At 36.1% G+C, this 25,000-nt stretch overlaps 1 protein-coding gene across 16 annotated transcripts in view; it reads left to right on the top strand.

Moving 5' to 3' along the window:
* ptprma (protein tyrosine phosphatase receptor type Ma) overlaps positions 1–25,000 on the top strand; it is a 177,413-nt gene that overhangs the window by 39,065 nt on the left and 113,348 nt on the right. For all 16 annotated transcript variants that reach the window (XM_043226027.1, XM_043226031.1, XM_043226029.1 and 13 more), the window contains exons 3-6: positions 15,155–15,429; positions 21,053–21,131; positions 23,535–23,656; positions 24,628–24,796. In XM_043226027.1, the coding sequence (XP_043081962.1) occupies positions 15,155–15,429; positions 21,053–21,131; positions 23,535–23,656; positions 24,628–24,796 (645 nt within the window). The remainder of the gene's footprint in view (positions 1–15,154; positions 15,430–21,052; positions 21,132–23,534; positions 23,657–24,627; positions 24,797–25,000) is intronic.

The following is a 25,000-nucleotide window of genomic DNA, read 5'->3' as shown; positions in this document are numbered from 1 at the left end:
TAATAATAATAATAATAATAATAATAATTAGTACTATTATTATGTTGCTTAAAAAGTATTCTTAAAATATTATTTTAGAATTAATTATAATATTATATAGTTCTTACATTTGTTTTAGGGTAATGTAATATTTTATAAGCATTATAAGTTGCCAGGTTCTGGAACAGAAGTACAAAATTATAGTTTTTGTATGATTTTTATGCACATTACAGTATTTATGCACATTTATACAAATAGTGCTATTCATACATTTTTATATAATGTAATTATTTAATCATTAACATTTTATTAGTATCAGTAATATTAATAATTATTATTTTATTATTTAATTATGAAAATCTAATAATTTTATTATTTAATTAATGATAATAAAATAATTAAATGTTTTAATGTTTATATACGTAATTATTAGATAACTATTATAAATGTAGTACAAATAATAATAACAGTCATAATAAATATTTATTATTTAATTTTAAAATGTTATTATTTAGTTACGTTAAATTATACTACTACTACTAATATTAATGATAATAATACAGTGGTAGTATTTTATTTGTATTTAACTTTTACATGTATTTGAATTACTATATTAAAGTTTTATTATTATTGTTATTATACATAACGTATAATTATATTGTTATTATGACTGTTGAATGCATTCTGGTCGTTGTTGTCCTCAGCTTGTTGACATCAATGCAGATCTATGAAGGCCAGCCGGAGGAAGTAATGATCTGCTTGGGATTCATGTAGAGATGTGATTGGGTCTATTCGTCACACTGACGCTCAAATTGAGCCGGACGCTCGGTAAACGGCTGTTAATATGAGCCGAGCGCAATAACAGCGAACACCCGGCGGGTCACGCGCTTATTAATATTTCAAATGCGGCGTGTTATCAGGGCAAACACAGCTGCTCCCGAATAAATAAAGCGTGCGATGCAGTTCATCGGCTCTTTGATGTGTCCCGCAGACGCTAAAACACATGATCACCTCCGCTAGCGTCCGGTGTGTGTGTGTGTGTGTGTGTGTGTGTGTGTGTGACAGGGCTTCATTGGTGTTTCTACTGTACTCACTGTATGCTCTGAGTGTTTTAGATTCTGTGTGATTGTTTCCTGAAGGTCAGCATGCACTGAGAGTACTGTACTGTTGTCTTTATAGGGAATATCAGTGTGTGTGTGTGTGTGTGTGTGTGTGACCTTGAGCCTCAGAAGTATGAAATATGAGTTAATGTGATCAAACAGGCTTAACTCTGACGAATGCTGTTTGTGGCGGTGATTATTTGGATTATATTACTGCATCAAACCCCACGTTAAAGAGCTGTTAGTGAGTGTGTGTTCATCGGTGTGTGGATTAGGCCCCTAACAGAGCGTTCAGTTCAGTTCAGTTCAGTTCAGTTCAGTTCCGTTCCGTTCCGTTCCGTTCCATTCAATTCCATTCCGTTTAGTTCCGTTCAATTCCATTCCGTTAAATTCTGTCCAATTCCATTCTGTTCATTTCAGTCTAATTCAGTTCTATTCCTTTCAGTTCTGTTCAATTCCATTCTGTTTAATTCAGTTCATTTCAGTCTAATTCAGTTCTGTTCCATTCAGTTCAATTTCATTTAGTTCCATTCAGTTAAATTCAGTTCAGTTTCATTCTATTCCATTCAGTTCCATTTAATTCAGTTCAGTTCAATTTAGTTCCATTCAATTTTATTCAGTTCAGTTCCATTCCATTCAATTCAGCTAAATTCTGTTCAATTCCATTCTGTTCAATTCAGTCTAATTCAGTTCTGCTCCATTCCATTCAGTTCAGTTCAATTTAATTGAATTCAGTTCAGTTCCATTCAATTCCATTCCATTGTGCTCAATTCAGTTCATTTCAGTCTAATTTAGTTCTATTCCTTTCTGTTCAGTTCATTTCCATTCCATTCAGTTTAGTCCCATTCAGTTCAGTATTATAAATGAATTATGAATTAACATCATTTAGAAGACATTAAATAGTGGCAGTGAAGTGCTTAAAATAATAACTAAATAATCGAAATACAGATTATTTAATGTATTTTAAGTCTGTTTTATTTATATTTATGACATTATTATTTAAAATTTTAATAGTTACATGTTTTTAAATATATTGATGAGATATATATTTTTTTCCACACTGGTTAATATATAATACAATACAATATATGAAGTTTTATATATTTTTTCTTTCTTCTTTCTTAATATTAATACAATTGAATGTATAAAATAATTAAAAATAACATAATAGGATCGATTCATAAAATATGATGATGATGGCTTTAACTCTTTGTTTAAAGTGATCTGAGGAACCGGTAAAGAACAGAAAAACACAAAGGATAAAATCAATCCCATCATTCCGTCATAATCCTGCTATTTACAGGCCAATCGGAGCAGATTATAAGAGAGCGGATGGGAGCGGAGCTGCTTGGTCTCTGCGGGACCAAAGAAAGAATAGGTCTGAATTGAATTAGCGTGTGTTCGGGGCTCGTGGCTCGTGACGGTGGTCAAATCGCTCTGATTTCTGGCTCTGAACGAAGCCCAGCGGCAGGCTGTTCAATTCCAGCGCTCGCTCGGCTCTGGAGAATTATGGCCGGCGGTAAAGCTCTCGACACGCGCGTAATGAAACTCCCGCGCCGCTATTTCATCCCGCTTCACCGTATTAATTAAATATCCATTTATGGCGCCGTATCAATTTATGGCTCGTATCTGCTCGAGCCAATCCCTACAAACAGGCCTCGGACTCACATTATGTCTTTATGGCGCTCAGCTTGAGATGCTGTTTGCCGGGATTGATTAGAACAGAATGAAGCTGAAGCGGTGCATGCTGGGATGCCCTGTGTTCCTGTTGGAGAGGTGATTTGTTGCAGGGTCACGTCTCTGTAAATCGTCGCCCGTCAAGAGACTTAGAAACCAGAACCAGAAGAACAGTAGAAGTGAAGACTGGCTGCGTTTCAGGTCGTTAATAATTCATTCGTTATCGCCAGTTCGAGTACGTACTATTTTATTTTTACATTTAATTATATACTTAGAATCTATTTACATAAATCTATATCTATCATCTATCATCTATATTATCTCTTGACAAACAAAATATAAAATAGAACATAATATAATACAATTTAATTATTTTCAAAATATATATTTAAAAGAAAAAAGAAATAATAAATATATATATATATAAAATATACAAATTAATGTATAAATGTATACATATACATATTTATAAAAAGTGTAATATTTTATGTTAAATGAATAAATTAATATTAGAAATGAATAATAAAAATTAATATGTCACATTGTGTTATCACGATGTGGTATATATAACAAGAATTATATTACTGAAATAAAAATAACAAGCATTACAAATTATATGAAAATTATAACTTTTGTTATAATAACTGTACCTGTAATACATTTTTATTTTATTCACGTTTAAGTATATTGTAAAAATGCGTTATCACTCTATTATTATTATTATTTTTATTTTTATTAATTAAATATTTAAATATTTTATTTTATGGGAAAGTTTAAATATGTAAGCATAATATAACATTAATAAATGCATTATAATCTCTATTGGTCTCTTGACAAACTTGGCTACTCCATGTAAAACTCGTTAAAGTTTGAATTCCGTTTTGTTTTAATTCGTCTCTCTGCATTCTGTTTGCATCTCGATTCCGGTTCGTTTTCAAAAATTCGATAACGAGACTGAATTATTCCCTGTTGGGCCACGCCCACTTCCTCGCTATCCAATCGCGTCAGGCCCCGCCCCGCAGTGTTTTGAAGGCGTTAGACGTCTCCAGCCAATTATTCGTAACGTCTTTGAAGAGCGTGATTGTCTGAGTGATAACAGAGGCTAACGAGCCACCCGCTCGAGTTCAGCGCTAATAAGGCCGTGATGGATCGCCCAAGGAGACGCCGACTCTGAAAAACACCTCATTATTGAACAAATCAAAGAACAAGCAGCTCTCTTCATCCTCACCTGAGCGTCTGGAAATCATCCACTTAGAGCTGCAGAGAGCCCACGCAAATCAAATCAGCGGCAAAAGCTGAGATTTCCTCCGCTGGGGGTCAACATGCAGCCGAGTCCAGGGGTCAGAGGTCAGGGGGCGCTTTCTGACGCTTTTAGGGAATTACTTTCTGGCTTTCTGGAGCCGAACGCCGTCATCAGCAGCTTTTAAACGCTTCTGCTCAGCGAGGCCGACTGAAAGTACGGTAAAAATGTGAAATAACCGTATCATTTAAAATAGCTGTTAAACTCCAGTCTTCAGCCTTCTTTCTTCCGCTGTATTTTTGATCCAGTAAAATGTGCGTTAAAATAAAATTCAGATTTGATCACATGCACAAATGTAGATTTCACAGAATATGCCAGCAGAAAACAGTTCTTTCAAATTGTAATGAATTTCGCATTTTTACTGTATTTTCAATGCAGTAAAAAAGTATTTGATCAAATTCTTAAATTTTACTGCATTTCCAGTAAAATAGGTTTGATTACATGAAATGAAGCTTCACTGGAATGAATTACATCTTTAAATTATTTTAAATATTTATAATATTTTTTTACATCGTTTGTACTGCATTTTTGGTCCAGTGAAATGTACGCGATTAATAAAATTCAGCTTTTGTCACAGTAATAAATGACATTTTACAATATACTTAGATAGAAAGCGTTATTTTTCATTTCTAATTGTTCCGAGCAGAAGAGGCTTATTTCGGAAGCATGAAACAAATCTGAATTATTCACTTTTAAGAATGAGAAGCTAAGGATTTTCAAAAAAAACCCCCAAAATCTAAATCATGCCATGAATGATTTTAGCATGAAGTCCAGCCTGGGACGGTCTTGACAAGGGTTCAGTCTACAGGAAGTGCTTGGCCTCACAGGAAGCAGATGGGCTCCTCCAGAATCTGGCAGACGTCTTCACATCATTCAGGGAAGCCATCGGAGCGAAGAAGACAAAGGGGAGAAGATGCTGATGTGCCACCTGGACAGGAACAGAAAGAAAGAAAGAAAGGAGTTTGAGTCGCACACAAATTACCTGGGATGAGCCGTTCACGCACAAAAGACTAAATTGCCTCTCTTTTTCCTGGTAAGAGGCAGAGGAACAGAGAAATACTAGAATTATGCTGTTTCTTACCTCTGTGGGAGAGGACATTTGCATCAGTCTCTTTATCTTCTGTGGTACGTGATGATTTTCTCTTATTGTACGAGAGATTTCTGCCTGAGCTGTGATTGAGAACCGCTTTCTGAGATCATGTGCTCTCCTTAAAAAACACACGCATTCAGGAGCTAACCTGCCTTCTTAGCTCAGCTCTTTTTTAATCACGCATTTTCTCTTTGCATTTTTACCCACAGTTTATCAAATAGTATCAATATATCATTATATATATATATATATATATATATATATATATATATATATCACGTTTTATCAAAGTATATAAATTCAAGAAATGCGTACAAATTGAAATTACATGTTAGATTTCCTGATTTCACATGGAAGCTAGTATCTAAAAAAGTTTTTATTAATTTTCAAGAGAATATTCATTATAAATATTGATAATATTATTTTAAAGAATTATTTTATTTTATTACAATTTTTATTATTTCTAAAATATATATATATTAATACATATTCATATAATATCATATAAAATAGTACATTTGTACCTCTTTTAAAAAATGTAAATAAATGTTCATATTATAATTATTAATAATGAATTATATATATTAAAAAATATATATATATATATATATATATATATATATATATATATATATATATATATATTGCATTTGCTTTAACGCAGTGTTAATAAATATTAATAGTACATCTTTCTATGCATTTAATGTAATCTAATGTGTTTTATAGTGTTCCGCTCAGTTTTTACCGCGGTACAGACCACAGGTGTCTCGTCTCAGAGCGCTGCAGCTGTCACGGCCGTTACCCAGAATGCCGAGCTGAGAGAGCACACATGCCTCCTTCAGTCATTCAGTCGAGGGTGCTGATTGGCCGCTGGACAGATTCCCAGCCAATCAGAAACATGGCAGTCTGCTGCGGGATGAAGTTCAGTATTAGATCTCAAGGACTGGATGAGTTTTATATACAGGGCTTTACTCGATTTAACTACTAATTCCTGTCTTTTTATAATCTTAGCCTTTTTCAATAGATTTCCAGGGTTTAAAAAAAAAATCACAGTTCGAGGATTCTTTCAGGTTGTTGAAGACTGCAGGAATCATGTGATATAATAAAAAAAAATCAGAATTATTACATGTTTATTTGAAAGTTAATATCATTTTTATTCACTTTTGAATGTGTGTTATTTTTTAAAATAGGTTATAGTTTATTTTTTTAATACATTGTTAATAAGTTTTAATATTTCTTAATTTTATTTAAATATTTAACTTTTTGAAATGTCAAAAAAAAATAAAAAAATAAAATAATATATATATATATATATATATATATATATATATATATATATGTCTAAAAATAATCTATATTTATAAAGAAATATATATTTATTTATAAAAATATATATATATTATGTATATATATATATATATATATATATATATATTTTTATTTATTTATTTTTTTATTTATTTATTTTTTTTTTTTTATCTTACTGTCAGATAGCAGATGAAGGGTCAGGTGTGTGAATGAATGTTGACTCTATTAGTCAGCGTCTCTGAACGATTCATCATTCACTCGCTCAGAAAGCCCACCTTCAGCTTCCAGCATGCTTTACATGTGAAGGTTAATCAATAGAGCCCAGAGAATCCCAGACCGGACAAATTGGAAAAGAAACGGTGGAACAAACATGTTCATCATCAGTGTGTGTGTGTGTGTGTGTGTGTGTGTGTGTGTGTGTGTGTGTGTGTGTGTGTGTGTGTGTGTGTGTGTGTGTGTGTGTGTGTGTGTGTGTGTGTGTGTGTGTGTGTGTGTGTGTGTGAGTGTGTGTGTGTGAGTGTGTGTGTGTGTGTGTGTGTGTGTGTGTGTGAGTGTGTGTTAATGATAACGCAAGGGTACAGCAGCGTTTATTGCAAAGCCATTGATTGTGTTCCTTCCACGAGAGCACTTGTACATTATTCACCCTCAACGAGACACAGAGCATTATGGGGGCTGAAATGATTAGTGACGCCTCCGTTAATGAAGAGGGAACTTTGGCTGCTGCTCAGCGAACGAAACGGACAGTCGATTCTCCCGAATAGAGTTTCATTAGATGTGAGTTCTGATCTGGAACAGACCCGCAGCTCTTTAGGAGGGTTTTAAAGCTGCAACCAAAACACTGGAAGCTAACCTTTTCACTTCATTTCTGGTTTATTTTAGACATTTTCAATAATACATTTTTAGATTTGTTTTACATTTTTTAAATTATATTATTATTATTAATATATTAATGAGAATGTTATTTAATTAAGACATAATAGTTTTTAGTCATTTTATTGATTATATTAATTATGTTTTTTATATTTGTCAATAGCCATATATTTACTTTATTTACATTATTTATATACAAGTTAATTTTACTACTATATCATTAATTTACAAACTTTTAATTTCTACGAACTTTATATTATTATAAAAATATAATATTAATAGAATAGTGTGTATTTATATATATATACACGCATACACATATGTTATATATATTAAAAATAAAACTATTAAAAACCAAATTTATAAATGACATCAATTATTAATTATTTGTACAATATTTTGACATTATTATTAAATTGTTGCAAATATTAAAATGTATTTTATACATATAAATAATAAATGCTTTATAATAAAACTTTGAATGTATTTTGTCCTTTTTCCTGTATAAATGTAGACCAAAATCTCCTAAATGACAGCTGAATGAGCGTTTTATTTGATGTCTTAGAGTTTAAGTGTGGTCTGATTGAGTCTCTTCTTCTGTTAGCGCTCATTGATCCGTGAAAAGTCATTAGTGATTCAGCAGTTCGTTTACACGCTAAAACACGTGTGAGGAAACCACCTTAAATCATGCATCGCCTTTAAATATTGAAGAGAACAAGTCCTGGAAGACATCTTCCATTAACCCCGAATGAGCATGTTTTATTCCGTTTTAAACGAGACTAAGATGATCTGAGGAGATCTGTGTAGAACTGCGGCTCTAGAATAATCTCTCTCTCTCTCTGTAGCTGATGTTTTATGGAAATGCAGCGGTCTCGTTTAAAAGCCTCTTGCTCTTCATTGTTGAGGGAGGAAACGCATTTCACTGGTGACTTACAGAACTACCCCTGTAACGACGCCGGGGTCAGAGGTCACTGGTCACCTGAGTGTCTTCAATCGGGTCCACGCAGCAAATGAGTTCCATACCACTTTCATGGTTTTATCATGGGATATGGACAAAAACATGCATTTTATTTGATAAACCGACAAATACCAAGCCCTGGTGTTTTCTTCGGGGCTTATTTACCATTAATATACATTATTAATAATATTTAGAAAATTAATATTATTAATGGTTCAAATTAGCTTTTATTTTTCTATTGTTAGTTTAGGTTTCAGTCGTTTTATTATTTGCTTCAGTCATTATTTTCTTATTTCTAATTTTAACTTTATTATTTCAGTTTTAGTACTTAAACTTGTTTTATTTTTATTTTTCTATTATTTGTTGAAATTCTAATATATATTACACACACACACACACACACACACACATATATATATATATATATATATATATATATATATATATATATATATATATTATAAATTATATTATTATTTTTTTATAGGGTATACTAAATTTAATATATTTAATAAAAAAAGACTAAATATTTTGTACATGCAAAATGCATTATTATTTTACTATTTTATTGTATACTATTATTCATATTTGAATCATTTTTTTATGCTTGTCGTAGCTAGCATGTTGTTGGATAAAAGCCTCTGCTAAATCACGTAAATGCAAATGTTTCGTTTTAATTACTACAAAAAATGGCACTTTTTTAAATCGACGCAACATTTTAAAGTTTGTCATAAATATTCAGCTTCAGTCTTTGCATGTTCTCAGCTCTAGTGAATAACAGCCCTGTGAAAACAGAGAAACGCTTCCGCTCAACATGTCCCAGAAGCTGAGAGCTGATACGAGCCGAGTGCATTAACTCAGCCGTGAAACCATAATGAAGCAGGAACATGACTCCTCTGCCGCTCTAACTCAATTTCAGCTTGTAACTTTGTACAGGAGGCCAAACATAACCAGATCTGCCATCCCATAATTCACAGAGATCAATGCAGATGAAATGAAGGCTGATGTGATTCAGCAGCTTCTGAAGGAGCGAGAAGAAACGTCTGAAGAAAGCCAGAGAGTCTGAGACGTTATCCTCTAATACTGTTCATATAAACACATTTACTATCAATCAGAACGCATGCTTTCGACGTGATCCATATACTGGGTGGCTTCTGCGTGGTTGCTAGGGTGTACTGGGTGGCTTCTGCGTGGTTGCTAGGGTGTACTGGGTGGCTTCTGCGTGGTTGCTAGGGTGTACTATACTGTAGTTGCTTCAGTGTTTTTGTTAAGGGGTTCCAGTTGGTTGCTAAGGCTAACTGGGAGGTTTTTAGGGGTTCCTGGTGCTTTTAGTGGTTGCTAGGGTGTACTGTACTTTAGTCCGTGTGTATTAATGGTGGTTGTGTAGTTTCTGGGTGGTTGCTAGGATGTTCCAAATCAACAATATGTGGTTGCTAGGATGTACTGTACTGTGGTTGCATCAGTGTTTTTGTTAAGGGGTTCCAGTTGGTTGCTAAGGCTAAATGGGTGATTTCTAGGGGTTTCTGGTGCTTTTAGTGGTTGCTAGGGTGTACTTTAGTCCATGTGTATTAGTGGTGGTTGTGTAGTTGCTAGGATGTTCCAAATCAACAGTATGCGGTTGCTTGGGTGTACTGTACTTTAGTTGTTTCCATGTGTATTGGTGGTTTCAAACATGGAGTTTCTGGGCGGTTGCTAGGATGTTCTAGATTAATGGTTACTAGGGTGTAATGTATTGTGGTTGTTTCTGTGTTGATGTTAAGGGGTTTCGAGGTGGTTGCTAGGGTGTACTGTACTTTAGTCCATGTGTATTAGTGATAGTTGTGTAGTTTCTAGGAGTTTCTGGGCGGTTGCTAGGATGTTCCAAATCAACGATATGTGGTTGCTAGGGTGTACTGTACTGTGGTTGTTTCCATGTTGATGTTAAGGGGTTATATGAGGCTTACCGGATATACTGTCCTTTAGTTCTTTCAGTGGTGTTGTTAAGGGGTTCTAGGTGGTTGCTAAGGCATCCTGGGTGGTTTCTAGAGGTTGTGGGTGTTAATGTGGTTGCTAGGGTGTACTGTTCTTAGTTGTTTCCATGTGTATTGGTGGTTGTTGTGCAGTTTCTAGGAGTTTCTGGGCGGTTGCTAGGATGTTCTAGATTAATGATTCGTGGATAGTTGCTAGGGTGTAATGTACTGTGGTGGTTTCTGTGTTGATGTGAAGGGGTTTCTTGGTGGTTGCTAGGGTGTTTTTTTTTGTGATTACAAGGGTGTACTGTACTTTAGTCCATGTGTATTAGTGATAATTGTGTGGTTTCTAGGAGTTCCTGGGCGGTTGCTAGGATGTTTTAGATTTTATTGATTCGTGGTTGGTTGCTAGGGTGTAATGTACTGTGGTGGCTTCCGTGCTGTTAAGGCGTTTCTAGGTGGTTGCTAGGGTGTACTGTACTTTAGTTCCAGGTTGTTGTTGAAGGGCTTTGGTGGTTGCTAAGGTGTGTTGGTGTGACTTCCTGTTCCAGATGATTGATACGTGGTTGCCCTGGAGGGTTTCTAAGTGGTTGCTAGGGTGCCTTGTTGGAGTCCGGTGTGAGAAGAGGATAGGTGTAACGGTTCAGCAGGTAAATACGGATCTCTCCCGATCAGGAGATCAGATTGGCTCGTAATCGCTCGGCTCTCAGCTCTGACCTTGTGTTTTCTCATCATGGCTGGTTTTGTTCGTCATCACGCGTGTCTCTCGCCGCCGCGTCTGAATAAATCAAAGAAATATCAGAGCTGCCTGAAGATGAAGGTGGCGTGAGGAACAAAGCAGCGCTTCCAGAGCTATGAGCGGCTTTTGTAGTGCTTCAAACTCAAGGAGGAGAAACTGCCATCGAATAAACAGCAGAGGCTTTGATGAGGATGAGGATGATAGACAGCAGGTTGAGGATCGCACATGTAGGAACATAGACCTTCTGAAAGCATGTCAGAGGATTATGGGTAAATATGCGGTCTGACATGTTATTCACCCGGTGACAGTAAATTATTCATAACATATCTGAATTCTAAACACATTACCAACAGATCACGTCACCAATCACAACCCGTTTTTAATATGTCAAACACCGTCAGATGTTTAAAGTACGGAAGCCCATTTCTGCCAATAAATGCAAAAAAATAAAGGTCATTGCAAGGTTTCACTGATCAGTTCTCAATTTTGAGTTATGAAGTAAAAAGCGTGCAATTCTAAGAAATAAAGAACTAAAAAAAAAAGTTACAATTCTCAGACACGAAGAGTCAGAACTGTGATATATTTAACGTTTTCTGACAATTGCAACTTTATTTCTCATAATTGCAAGTTTATAAAAATGTCAGAATTGAGAGATGAAAAAAAATATGATTTAAATACTGTATAATTAGTAAAACTAATTATAGTTGTTTATTAGCAATTATTGTCATTAATATTAATAAATTAAATACATTTATGTATGTGTATATATATATATATATATATATATATATATATATATATATACACACACACACACACACACACACACACACATATACATACATTACATTATTTATATATATATATCTCTATATATAAATGTTTGTAGAATGATATATTATGGTGTGTTTTCTTCCACATTCTTCAAATGTTCTCGTTTTCTCTCTCTTTGTTTTGGATGAATGGAGTTCATGAAAGACATGCGGCTGAGTAAATGATGACAGAATGTTTTTTGGCTTTAATAAACATTCAATCTTGGGGTTTGTTCTGCTGGCTGCTCCAGGCGCTGACTTTCTGCAGACAGTAATATCAGTGTGTGAATGAGTGAATGATGGGACTCTCTCCTCGGGCTGTGAGAGATCACAGACACACGGGAAACACACGAGACAAGACCCGACACGCGTGTGTTTGCCTGATAACAGCGATGCGGCTGTGTGTGTGTGAAGTGTGTGTAATTACACAGTATACACAGCTCGTCCGGGCAGGTACGCGTCGGGAATGTGAGGCTAGGTTTGGGATAACAAACATCCTACGGATCATACATGTGTGTGTGTGTGTATATATATATATTTAAGGAAAAAATGTGTTTTGTATATTAAATATAGAAATATATACACATAAATATATTTTAGTGGCTCTGATAACCATCTGACAGTATATATATATATATATATATATATATATATATATATATATATATATATATATGTATGTGTGTGTGTATATAATAATAATACATATAAATATGTGTATATATATATATATATGTGTGTGTATATATATATATATAAATATAAACATATATATATATATAAACATTATATATATATGTTTATATATATATATATATATATATATATATATAAACATTGTTTATATATTATATATATATATATAAAAATATATATTAAACAATTTTTATGTAAATATAAAATAAATATTATATAAATAAATATGTTGAACAAGTAAATATATAATTAAAAATACATTAAGTTTTAAATGAAATATATAGAATCTTTATATTGATATATTTAGCGTTTGTAATTATATTTATTTCTTTTTTTTTTGGCAAGCAGAATGAGCCTTTTGGCTGGAGTTTCTTCTGCCTCCAGGTCTCTCTGGGGAATTAATGAGTTAATGAGTTCAGGAATCATAATTACTAACCCTAAAGAAGTTCAACGACTCGTTTTGATCACCACTAATTAATTCCAGCACGACGGCTTTAATCGACGCGCTTCCAGAAGAAGCTGAAACCCAGAACACACAGCCAGACTCGTTCAGGAGCTGGGCTTTGATTCGTCCCTCGCAGGTTTAAAGAGGGAGATGGATATCGATCGGCTCGCTCCTGATGGCTAACAGCCTCTGTGTTCCTGCGCTTCATCTCAGCCGAGAAACGGGGGTTCACTACGAGGAGCACGGAGCAAACTTAGAAATAGAAATAGGCTAATATATATTCAAATTTAAACAAATGACAGATCGTGCATGGTAAAATATAAGCGAATAATATTACACAAAATAAACTTTAACTGATATTAAACTAAACAGACGCTTTAGCTTAAATTAAGAATAAGTTCATAAAATAAATAAATTTTTTTTGGTATGTTTTGTGCTACAAGGACCGCTCCAGCCGCTCTCACTCATTATCTAGTCTTTGATTGCTCACTAATGAAGAACACTTGTTTGAACAATTGATGTGTGTCCCGAGGAAGGCTTTGAAGCTGATCTACCTTTTTAATAATCTTAATGAACTGGGTTCAGGTCAAGGCTTTTTTACTGGTGCTACGAGAGCCTTTCTCAGTGAAACTACAAACAGTCAAATAAAACATTAACAAATGGACAAAATGGTATTATAAAAAATGATTTTATTGCGAATAAGGTAACTGAAATAGTCAAATTAACTGAATAAATGAATAGCTGAATAATGTAAATAAATGAAAATATTAAATAAACGTAAATATAGTTTATTACTTTTTTTTTTGCAGTGGCAGCAAATAACTCACATGGAAATTAATATATATATATACTCCCGAATAATTTCATGATGAAAATATGCTTTCAATATATAAATAAGCTAAATTGAAAACAATTAAAAAATATATTGTTGCGGTACAAAATAATAAAAATGACAAAAACATCTTTAAGTATTTACTAACACGTCACTAACACGTGTCCGCTGTGATCGTAGAGTAACACACTACACACACACAGCGTGTTTGGAGACAGATGCGAGGTTATGGAGTGTGTGTGTGTGTGTGTGTGTGTGTGTGTCAGCAGATTCAGTAATGAGCTTTGGCATATGTTCACGTCTGCGTCTGTCGTCTGTTCTGATGAGTTCAGAAAACATCACGTCTGATCCAGATCTTCTTTAACCCTGGAAAATCTGTTGTTGAACATTTAGACAAAAATAAAAGCTTGTGTTCGATGCATCGGGCTTTAAGGCTCATAGAGTTTGATGTAGTGAGAGTCTACAGGAAAGAATTACACAGTTTGCAGCAGATATCACTCTATACCTCCAGTAATACTTCTCTGTGAGACTGAAGTGATCAAACATATAATGATGGAGAGCTGAAGAAACAGAGTCTCCTCAGACGATGTGAGATGTTTTGGAGGAACAGTGAAAGTAAAGCTCCTCAAAAGATCCTGAAGATCAGATTCTTCTAGAAAATGATTGATGGAGGATCAAGTAAAGACAGTAAGAGTTGATCTGGAGACATGACCTTTACTTGATCAGAATCAGTCCAGATCTGACCCCAGAAGCAGCCGCTGAAGTTAAGTTTGATCGTTTATAGAGGAAAGAGAAAAGACAAATTAAATTAGAGAAGAACGAGTCGCTCCGGACAAACACAGCATCTGCTTTCTGTCCAGAGACGCTCCGAAGTGACCCGAGCTGCTCATTAACTGCTTCAGAGACACACACACACACACACAGACCTCGGCGTCAGTGTCACACTTCCTCTTCCTGCTGAGGTCACTTCCTGTGAACACCAGTGCTGACGCAGAATAATGCTGCAGGACTTATATTCTGTCTGTGAGAACAAACCATTAAACTCAAAGTAGAACCATAAAAACATTCTTTCTAACTTAACACGAAATGTGTGAACAAAAAAATAAATAAATAAAATAAAATAATAATAATAAAATAATAATAAAATGTATATATATATATATATATATTTTTTTTTATTATAATTTTTTTATTTTATAATTCTATAAAAATAGAAAAATGACAGACAACAGAATGACTAAAATGTCAACTAAAATCAAAATGAAAAATATGAAAGCACCGAATGAAATGAAAGCCGTTAATGGTACATTAGTGACACTAAAGTAAACGATGGCTGAGTTTAGTTGCACGTTTTTCCCGCGGTACACTGAAGTGTTGTTTTCTCCCTCTGTATCCTCAGACTCGGTGTTCATGATGGTCAACACATCGGGCCGGGCGTCCGGTCAGCGAGCGCAGCTCTACATGCCGCAGTTTAAAGAGAACGACACCCACTGCGTCATCTTCCAGTACTACAGCGCCGGCCGAGAGGACTCCAGCCCCGCACAGATCCTCATCTACGTGAAGGAGAACAACAGTCCTCTGGGCATCGCCGTCTGGAACTCGTCCGGTCCGGCGCTGAAGAAGTGGCAGCAGGTGGAGCTGGCCATCAGCACCTTCTGGCCCAACTTCTACCAGGTCAGAACCCAGTCTGCTGTAGTATTCATCCAGTGGGACGATCCCGCTGGATTATTGGCAAAGTGCATGTTTGCATTATATTCACTCCAGCAGAAGACCTAAAACCCCCTTCAGCTCCCGATACAGCACTGAGATCTTTAAAGTCGTTTCAGTGAAGTTCTTAGAGATGCGTATTACTTGCTTTTTACTAAATATCTGCACGGACACCATCTTGACTTTGACCATAACGTTTTCTGTTAATATCATAAAACTGTAACGAGGTGGATAGTGTTAGAGGGTTTTTAAATGAAAATAAAAAGTTTAACGAATAGAGAAGTGAAGTTGGTTGGTGTCCTTCGCCTGCCGCCGCGGAGCGTCTCATTAATTCGTTGTGTTTCCTGTTGCTCTCGACGCAAACCTACAAAGTGTGCGGCGTTTGACGACTCGACGCCTGCCAGACTCCAGCGGCTCCCCGCCGCTCCGCCGCCTTCATTAAAACAGGAAGTTCAATTATTCCTCCATGAAACGCTCCCCCATCGGCCTCGCAAATGAGTTTGGTTTGTAGCGAGCGGCAGGAAGTTCCTCGAACCCTCGACGTACGACGCTCCGCGGCTGAGCTTCTGGATAAAAGCTGCTTTATGGACACCATCGGGGATGAACATATGGTCATGTTAGGAAATGAACGGGGCCGAGCAGACAGCCTGAACGAGTCCGACGCCGCAGAGCATTTATTTAGAAAACATCTATACAAATTTAAAGACAATCAATCGCATCCAAAATAAAAGGTTTTGTTCACGTAATATATGCGTGTGTACCGTGCCTCTACAAATTTAGGAGATTTATTTTTATATAATATTAATATATTATATAATATTATAATTAATATTACATTAAAATATTATATAATATTTTAATATTTATATATATATATATAAAAATAAATATAATATAAAATTAATATTAAAAAAATATATATATATAAATATAAATGCATATGCAAGTACATTTTTTTTTTAAATATATACAGTATGTATAGAGTAACTAAATTTGGATGCAATTAATCGCAATTAGCACTAATAAAGAACTAATGAAAATAAAATAATCATAAGTATTAGTAGTAATAATAATAGTTGAGACCGTAATTTTTTTTTCTGAAAAATAAATAGTTAAAATTAGTGCAAATGATCACATGACCAGATTTTCTCCTTGAGAAGACGATGACTGTAAAACATGTAAACATAAAGATATGAAGAAGGTTTTTGGTACACACGGTCTGTAAGGTGTCTAGTATTAATATACACCGCTAAAATGCCTTTTTTGTTTAGATTTATTCAGGATCGAAAATTGGGTCAAGAAAAATAATCTCAATTTAACGGATGAATATGACATTATTTTTCTTGTAAACGCAATTTTGGCCACTTTTTTCTTAGCGTTTCCAGCATTAAATGTCTAAGAATTCTTGAATTAAGATGTAAAATGACTTAAGATATCAAGATTAGGTTTTTTTCGTCCCAAAAAATAAATGACATTTCACGAGCTTTACTTAAACGAGCAAAAATCTTAATTCAAAACCTAAACAAGATGATTTTTCTTGCCCCATTGGCGAAACTTTTTTTTTTCCCCAGGCAGTAAGGATGAATATCTTGAAGTCGTTTCACTAGTGAAGCACATTCCCCTCCATTCAAGACTTTTGAATGTTCTCGTCTCATTTTTGCGGCGTGTGTCGTTTCTTCAAAGCGAATACGAGTTGTTTCCCGACGAGTGTGAGATCGGTGATTGCGCGCTTCGCTCTCGTCAGGAAGCGGCGAGAGACTCCCGAGCTCTTAATCTCAGCGGAGACCGTGATGTGTGATATCTCCTCCGCTGGGAGCACGCTTCATCTCCAGTTAGTGTTTTATCACGCTAACAAATAACCCCGGCGCTCAGACACGCTCGTCAGACGCTGGTCTCCCGCGAGACGCCGCTGGACGACCGTCAACAAAAGCCTCCAGAAGTCCTCGGAGAAACAAGCAGCATCTGCCGAGAGACACGAATGGCGTCTCCGTCCCGCGCGTAATTGCTGAGAAACGCGCTTGTGACTTCGTAACGCAAGCAGAGATTAACAATGCCGTCTCCGATTCGCCGGCGCCGCGGCTAATTAGCGATGCTAGGCTAATTGCGGGTTTTGCGTAATTGCACTGTATCTTAAGAGTTTGTCAAGATGGAACCACCTGCTACGGGGAGGGGATAACAAATATCCTGTCTCTCTTATTTCGTAATTACAGGGTTTGTGTTTTTATCGCCTGTTGCGCTTTTCTTCTGGTGCGAACGACTAATTGCGTCGCGCTCGCTTCTGTTTTAATTGATAGCATAGTTCGCGTTCGAATTGCGTCGGCCCCGTGATGCCGTGACCTTTCGCGACGGATCTTTTTAACGCGCAGGTGAGATGGAGGACGAGCGCGCGACCTCTGACCTCGGCTTTGTTCCCGCCGAGCCGAGAAACTGCGTTTAACGCCGATCGACAAACAGGTGCGGCTTGAGTCTCCGGAAAATAAACACCGAGAAACAAAAGAGATGAAGATAAACGTTTTGTAAATGACGTTTGAGTCGCTGTCATTTAATACTGGTTTGATGGGCGTTACCCAGCTCTTACAAGAGATTAATTATGTAATTAGAGAAGATTGTTCTTGTTTGTTTTATTCACAAAGTTGGCAGAAAGTTTTCTTTTCAGCTGCACTTTGCATATTCACGTACAGACCGAAGCTCTTGTTGCATTTCTTGACTTTAACTTCATTCACGAGATTAGAAACCGATCCAGTGAAAACAAACTCCATCTTAAAAACGGACCGCGCATTTGCTTTTAAAGTGACAGTAACCCAATAAATCTGCTTAAAGCCAGCAAAGAAACACATACCACACGCACCACGTACACATCCTAAGTATAGTTTAAAATCTCTTAACATATTTACAGACAGACCTCCTGATACAGGCATTTAGCTTCAACTTTATTTGGACTTTTAGTTATCAATAATGTGCAAAAATGATTAGTTCCGATTTAGCGGATTTGGAGTATACCAGTATACTAAAAGTACAACTGGAGGGCATTTTATGAAGTACATACATATGAAAATGTATTTGTAGTATACAAGCAATAAATATAGTGTAATGTAAATACACACACACACATATATATATATATATAAAATACTTGTTCTGTAATGTATGAATATTGAGCAAATTGTACATATAGCAATACTGTATCCTAATTATAAGATATATATATAAGGAATCATCGCTGGTGGGATCTTCTTTACGTCCTGCTCACAGTAAGGTGTCTCTCGTCTCTCTCTCCAACGAGTCCGTCATAAAAACATAATCAGAGCCCTTGATGCCGGAGAGCGTCTGCTAAACGACAGCGGAATGAAAATCAGTTTGATTGGCCTAATAAAGTGATCTGTGCGCCGCTAATGATTTGTTTCGTTTGCTCTTTTGTTCGGGCCGCGCTCACGGTGTCTCAATCAGGTTCTCCTGAGAAACCCTCGCTGCTGAATGATGTTAAAGATCTGAGAGGGATGATGACTTGAAACGTACCGCGGCCATTCTTTGACTTAAACAATTATTACAATATTTTAGCTACATTTAAGAGAAAAAACAAATAGAAAGTTAGTTAACTAAAATTGTTTATTTAAATGTAGCTCAAATTAATTGATTTCAACTGATGACATAAATAATGATTGACATGGCACTATATTAATAATGTATTTTAATAGTATACTTTTAGACTATTACTTAGAAGTATTTTACGAATATGATGTAAATATGCACAAATATAAAAAAAAGTTCTTAACTATTTTCATTAGAATTTATTTTTCATGTCACACCGATATTCGTTTTACTTAAAATTTTTTATTTATTTATTTTTAACTTTTTTTGCGTGTAATTTTTGTCTTTAATTGACTTTTTTGTTTTAGTTTTAATAGTTTCCGTACTTGTGTTATGTTTTTCTTCTCATTTCTACCTTTATTTCAGCTCGCGCAATATTTATTAGTTTTAGTTAAAAAAAAAAAAAGTTACTAAAATAACTCAATACACGGACTGTTTTTTGTTTTTTTTTTGATTGCATTGTTGATCAAGGTTATGCACAAATATTATGCTGCATTGATATGGTAATGTGTAATATTTCAGCGTCAGCAAAGTCCCGATCTGATATATTTTCTCTTGTCCAGTGAACAAAAGAGGAAAAAGTCCTATCACATGCGGGTGCTGATGATGATGCAGCAGTATTATTGTGTGATTTCTATAGATGTGCAGTGTTTTTCATCAGAATCACATCTTCACACCCTCATGGCGTATCGTATCTGCTGTGTTTTGCATTCAGTAAGCGCAGACCGTGTTGTATTTTAGCAGCCGGCCAGTGATGATATCAGGACTTTTGGCCCTGTTAAGCATTGGAGCGTCTCTGGAGCTCCTGCTGCGTCTTCAGCTCTGGCACAGGCAGAAGATCTTTCATGCACAATATGAGGAGGAGGAGAACATTAGAGGATCAGTGCAGCGCCGCAGGGCCACCTGATGTCAGCGTTCATGTAATCTGAGCGCCTGGCTTTAACCTGCTTCCTATGTGATCAGAGAAACACTGCTCCAAACAACACATGACAAAACACGCAAGCTCTGTCCCATCAGATCCCCAGAGAAACACTCACCAACAACTTCCTGACGATTATACCACTTTTGACTTTTAGTAAAGACATCAGGCACCTCATGAAGTCGGAATTTTTGTTTCGTGACTTTTGTGCATGAAGGCTTTTAGCTTTTTAAAATAAAAGTCACAATTGCCGTGACGCTGCTGGTAAATACTACGTGTTTTTAAGAATAAAGTGTTATATAAATCGGTGTTAATGATATATATGAGCAAATCTCACGGTAAAAGTCTGAAGAATATAGAGATGAATAGAACTGTAAAGTGTGGTGTATACGAGTGCTGCAGAAGTGGAGAAAAAACTCAGTCTTTAAAAAACATGCGTTTTTGCCTTGTTTTTACAAACAAAATGTTATATAAATCAATGTGAACGATGTATAAACAAACCCCTCAGTAGAAATCACAAGAATATAGCGATGAATAGAACTGTAAAGTACGGTGTATGTAAGTTCTACTGAAGTAGAGATAAAAAGTCAGTCTTTAAATAAAATATGCATTTTTGCCATGTTTTAAGGAGCGAAGTGCTGTATAAATCAGTGTGAATGATATATAAACAAACCCCTCAGTAAATATCATAAGAATATAGAGATGAATAGAACTGTAAAGTACGGTGTATGTAAGTTCTACTGAAGTGGAGATAAAAACTCAAAGTCTTTAAAAAACATGCGTTTTTGCCTTGTTTTTACAAACAAAATGTTATATAAATCAATGTGAATGATATATAAACAAATCCCTCAGTAGAAATCTTAGGAATATAGAGATGAATAGAACTCTAAAGTATAATGTATGTAAGTGCTGCCAAAGTGGAGAAAAAACTCTTCAAAGATTTTATCAGACTTTATCAGAAATTTGGATCAGTAACATCCGTGCTTCGCTCTGTGTTTTTTCCGCTAGTCTGAAGCAAACACGCCTCAGAACTGGTTTGGAGTGCAGGGTCTGGTCTTAAACTCTGTGTGTGTCTGCTTTCAGCTGGTGTTTGAGGCGGTGGCGTCCGGGGAACGAGGTCTGCTGGCCGTCAGAGGGATCTCGCGTCAGGGCCATCAGTGCAGTAAGTGTGTGTTTCATCTGCTCCCGCCACACAGAACCGAGCGCAGGCCCAAACACCGCAATCCCACAATCCTCGGGTGATTACAAACACTCATCACTCGCCAAAATATTTCCTATCCAGTCACACAAGGCTGTGTGTGTTGAGTTGTGTGCATATGAGTATGAATATGGTACTTATTCGTGTTTTGAGTGATATCTTTTCATCTTTTCATTTGCTGGTTATTTTTTTTAGTGTGTGCTTTTTTCATTTTTATTAATAATTATTGTATAATGTAGTTTATTTAGCACCTCTTGTAGAAGGAATGCCGCTCAGAATGCGCAGATTTACATTATAACAAGCAATTATTTATAAAAACGCATATAAAAATAAAAAATGCATAACGAAACATGGTACTTTCAATCAAACAATAATAAAACAAAAACCCTAGATGAAAGCCATAGTAAAAAGCTACTTTTTAAATATATATTTTAATGATCTTTTCGGGTTTGAGTTTTTTAAAATGTCATTTTATTTCAGCTTTAATTTTAGTAGTTTTAGTACTTTAACTGAAACGCGTTTTATTTTAGGACAGCATTTTTCATTTAATATTTATGTGTAATTTTATTTCAACCATCAAAAAATCTATACGACCACAATAACTGAACACTGGAACGAACGCTGGTCCTTTAAGTGCCGAACTCCACCGGGGCTAGGGATCAGTTTTCATAAACGGCGGCTGATTATGACAGAGGTAAAGTCATACAATGTTTTTTGAATGTCTGGTTTAAGGTGATTCCTCAGCCGGTAAATGAGAGCTTGTTTAGTTTTGAATGATGTTTCTCTGAGCGCCTGATGTTTGACCTTCACTCCTTCATCTCTCCTCGTCTGTTATTCATCACACAGAGTCATTCCCTCCGTCTCTCGTCCCTCGTTCCTCCTCAAGCTCCCGTTTAGACGAAAAGCGTGCGGCTCGCTTGAGTTCAGATCCTCAAACGAAGGTCACGATTAAAATCACACGAGCTTTCGTTAAGTTTCTCTGATTTCTTCCGCTGTAGCGTCGATTGAATTTTTCTTTGTCATGTCTCTCAAAGGTTTCTCAAGCTTATAATCAAATCAGGTTATTTAATCTAATTGTATGAGTTTTAGTATTCTTTTTTATTAAAGAATCGTTTTAGTTTGATTCACAGTTTTCAATTTTATTTTAGGTTTCATTTATTTGCCTTTTATTTAAAAATCGATGTAGTATTTCAAATTCAAATTCAGATTGTATTTGTCACATACACGTACATACATGGGACGACATGCAGTGAAATGCTTTTTTACAAAAACTTAAGAAAGGATGGAGAGAAAGAAAAAGAAAGGAGAAAAAGTGCAGGCATTATAAATAAGAGATAAAAATTAAAAGGAATAGGATACAACTTTTTAAGAAATATATAAAAGAGTATAGAAGAGAAAAAAATAAAAATAAAATAAATAAAATATATATATATATAAAAAAATAGTGTTATTTTATTATTAGTCATGTTATATTGTATTTTTAGTTAATTGCAAATTATCTGATCATGTTCTTATTATATTCTCCATACTCTCGTGTTTTTGATTGTTTTAAAAAGTAAAAATCGATCTTTTTAACTTTAATGTAATTTTTTGAATGCAGTTATATCGAATACGCTCAAACGTTACATATTGTGAAAATATTTACATGTGTGTACATTTATATAATCATATTTCTATATTATATATAGATGTACTTAACATAAACATTTTTCTTAAATATATACATGCATGTTTTGTGTCTATATATACATAATAGATATAGAAATCATACATGCATGTGTTATGTAAACAAAAATGTTTTTTTCGGATGTTATTAATCACAATTAATCATTTGACTGCACAAAAACACACACACACACCATATTTCACTTAATATAAAGACATGTACACACACACACACACACACACACCCATATCTATGTCTATCTATCTATCTATCTATCTATATAGATATAAAATAGTAAAATACACAAGCAATCCAGTTAGTAGTTTTACTTGTTAATGTAATCTCTTCTCAGTTAGACGTGAGATGTTTTCGGGTCGTTCTCTCTGGGTTTTTCTGGGCTCTGGGGCCGAAGGCCGGCTTCTCATTCTAGCTGATGTGTTTGGTGTCTCTCTGACCTTTCCTCGCTCGGTTCTCTAAGTGCTGCGTCTGGAAAACGCTCCTCGCCGCCCTTGAACCGCAGCGGCCGGTCGTCCTGATGGTAATATCCTGATGGAAATGTGCTGAGCGAACGCGTGCCACCCATTTTATGATTGATTCTCTGCAGTTTCACAGGTGAAAGACGTCCGGAGGAGATTCAGGGAGTCGTTTGGGTTGATTCACTCTAATGATTCTCTGTGTGTGTGTGTGTGTGTGTCTGTCAGTAAACACGCCTCACTTCCTGCACATTAAGAGCGTGGAGGTGAACGCCAGGCAGACGGCCACCTTCCAGTGCACCATTAACGGCCAGCCCAAAGATCACGTCAACTACAAACTCTGGCTCCAGGTAAACTCACTACAACAGTGTGTGTGTGTGTGTGTGTGTGTGTGTGTGTGTGTGTGTGTGTGTGTGTGTGTGTGTGTGTGTGTGTGTGTGTGTGTGTGTGTGTGTGTGTGTGTGTGTGTGTGTGTGTGTGTGTGTGTGTGTGTGTGTGTGTGTGTGTGTGTGTGTGTGTGTGTGTGTGTGTGTGTGTGTGTGTGTGTGTGTGTGTGTGTGTGTGTGTGTGTGTGTGTGTGTGTGTGTGTGTGTGTGTGTGTGTGTGTGTGTGTGTGTGTGTGTGTGTGTGTGTGTGTGTGTGTGTGTGTGTGTGTGTGTGTGTGTGTGTGTGTGTGTGTGTGTGTGTGTGTGTGTGTGTGTGTGTGTGTGTGTGTGTGTGTGTGTGTGTGTGTGTGTGTGTGTGTGTGTGTGTGTGTGTGTGTGTGTGTGTGTGTGTGTGTGTGTGTGTGTGTGTGTGTGTGTGTGTGTGTGTGTGTGTGTGTGTGTGTGTGTGTGTGTGTGTGTGTGTGTGTGTGTGTGTGTGTGTGTGTGTGTGTGTGTGTGTGTGTGTGTGTGTGTGTGTGTGTGTGTGTGTGTGTGTGTGTGTGTGTGTGTGTGTGTGTGTGTGTGTGTGTGTGTGTGTGAGTGTGTGTGTGTGTGTGTGTGTGTGTGTGTGTGTGTGTGTGTGTGTGTGTGTGTGTGTGTGTGTGTGTGTGTGTGTGTGTGTGTGTGTGTGTGTGTGTGTGTGTGTGTGTGTGTGTGTGTGTGTGTGTGTGTGTGTGTGAGTGTGTGTGTGAGTGTGTGTGTGAGTGTGTGTGTGTGTGTGTGTGTGTGTGTGACTTTGTGACACCTTGACTTTGCTCAAAGGTCAGAAAGGAGCGTGCTCCAGAGACGTCATGTGTAATATTTACGTACTGGATTGCTGTCTGTGTTCAGAGCTGGATCTATCTCCAGTACACTCTGAGTCTGGACTGACGTCTCTGTCGATGTTGTCTTCTCAGGGTGGACGCGAGGCTCCGATGAAGGACACTAAGCCGGTGAACTCCAGACGCTACACGGCCACCTTCGACATCGTCAACACCACTAAAGGAGACTCGGGCCGCTACCGCTGCATCGTCCGGTCCGAGAGAGGAGTGGGAGTGTCCAGCTACGGAGCTCTGGTGGTCAAACGTGAGTCCTCTCACAAATAATGGGGAACGTCTCTAATATCTTTGTGCTCCACTTCAGAGATACACTGATTGTTTTCCACATTGACAGACATTTCCATATTGACCACTTCTTTAATCAAGAAACATATAGACAGTGTATTTATGAATATATATATATATATATATATATATATATATATATATATATATATATATATATATATAT

Source organism: Puntigrus tetrazona, chromosome 24, assembly GCF_018831695.1.
Source record: "Puntigrus tetrazona isolate hp1 chromosome 24, ASM1883169v1, whole genome shotgun sequence".
NCBI classification, from domain to species: Eukaryota; Metazoa; Chordata; class Actinopteri; order Cypriniformes; family Cyprinidae; genus Puntigrus; species Puntigrus tetrazona.
Note: the sequence above shows the minus strand (reverse complement) of the source record. Positions and strands in the feature narration are given on the sequence as shown.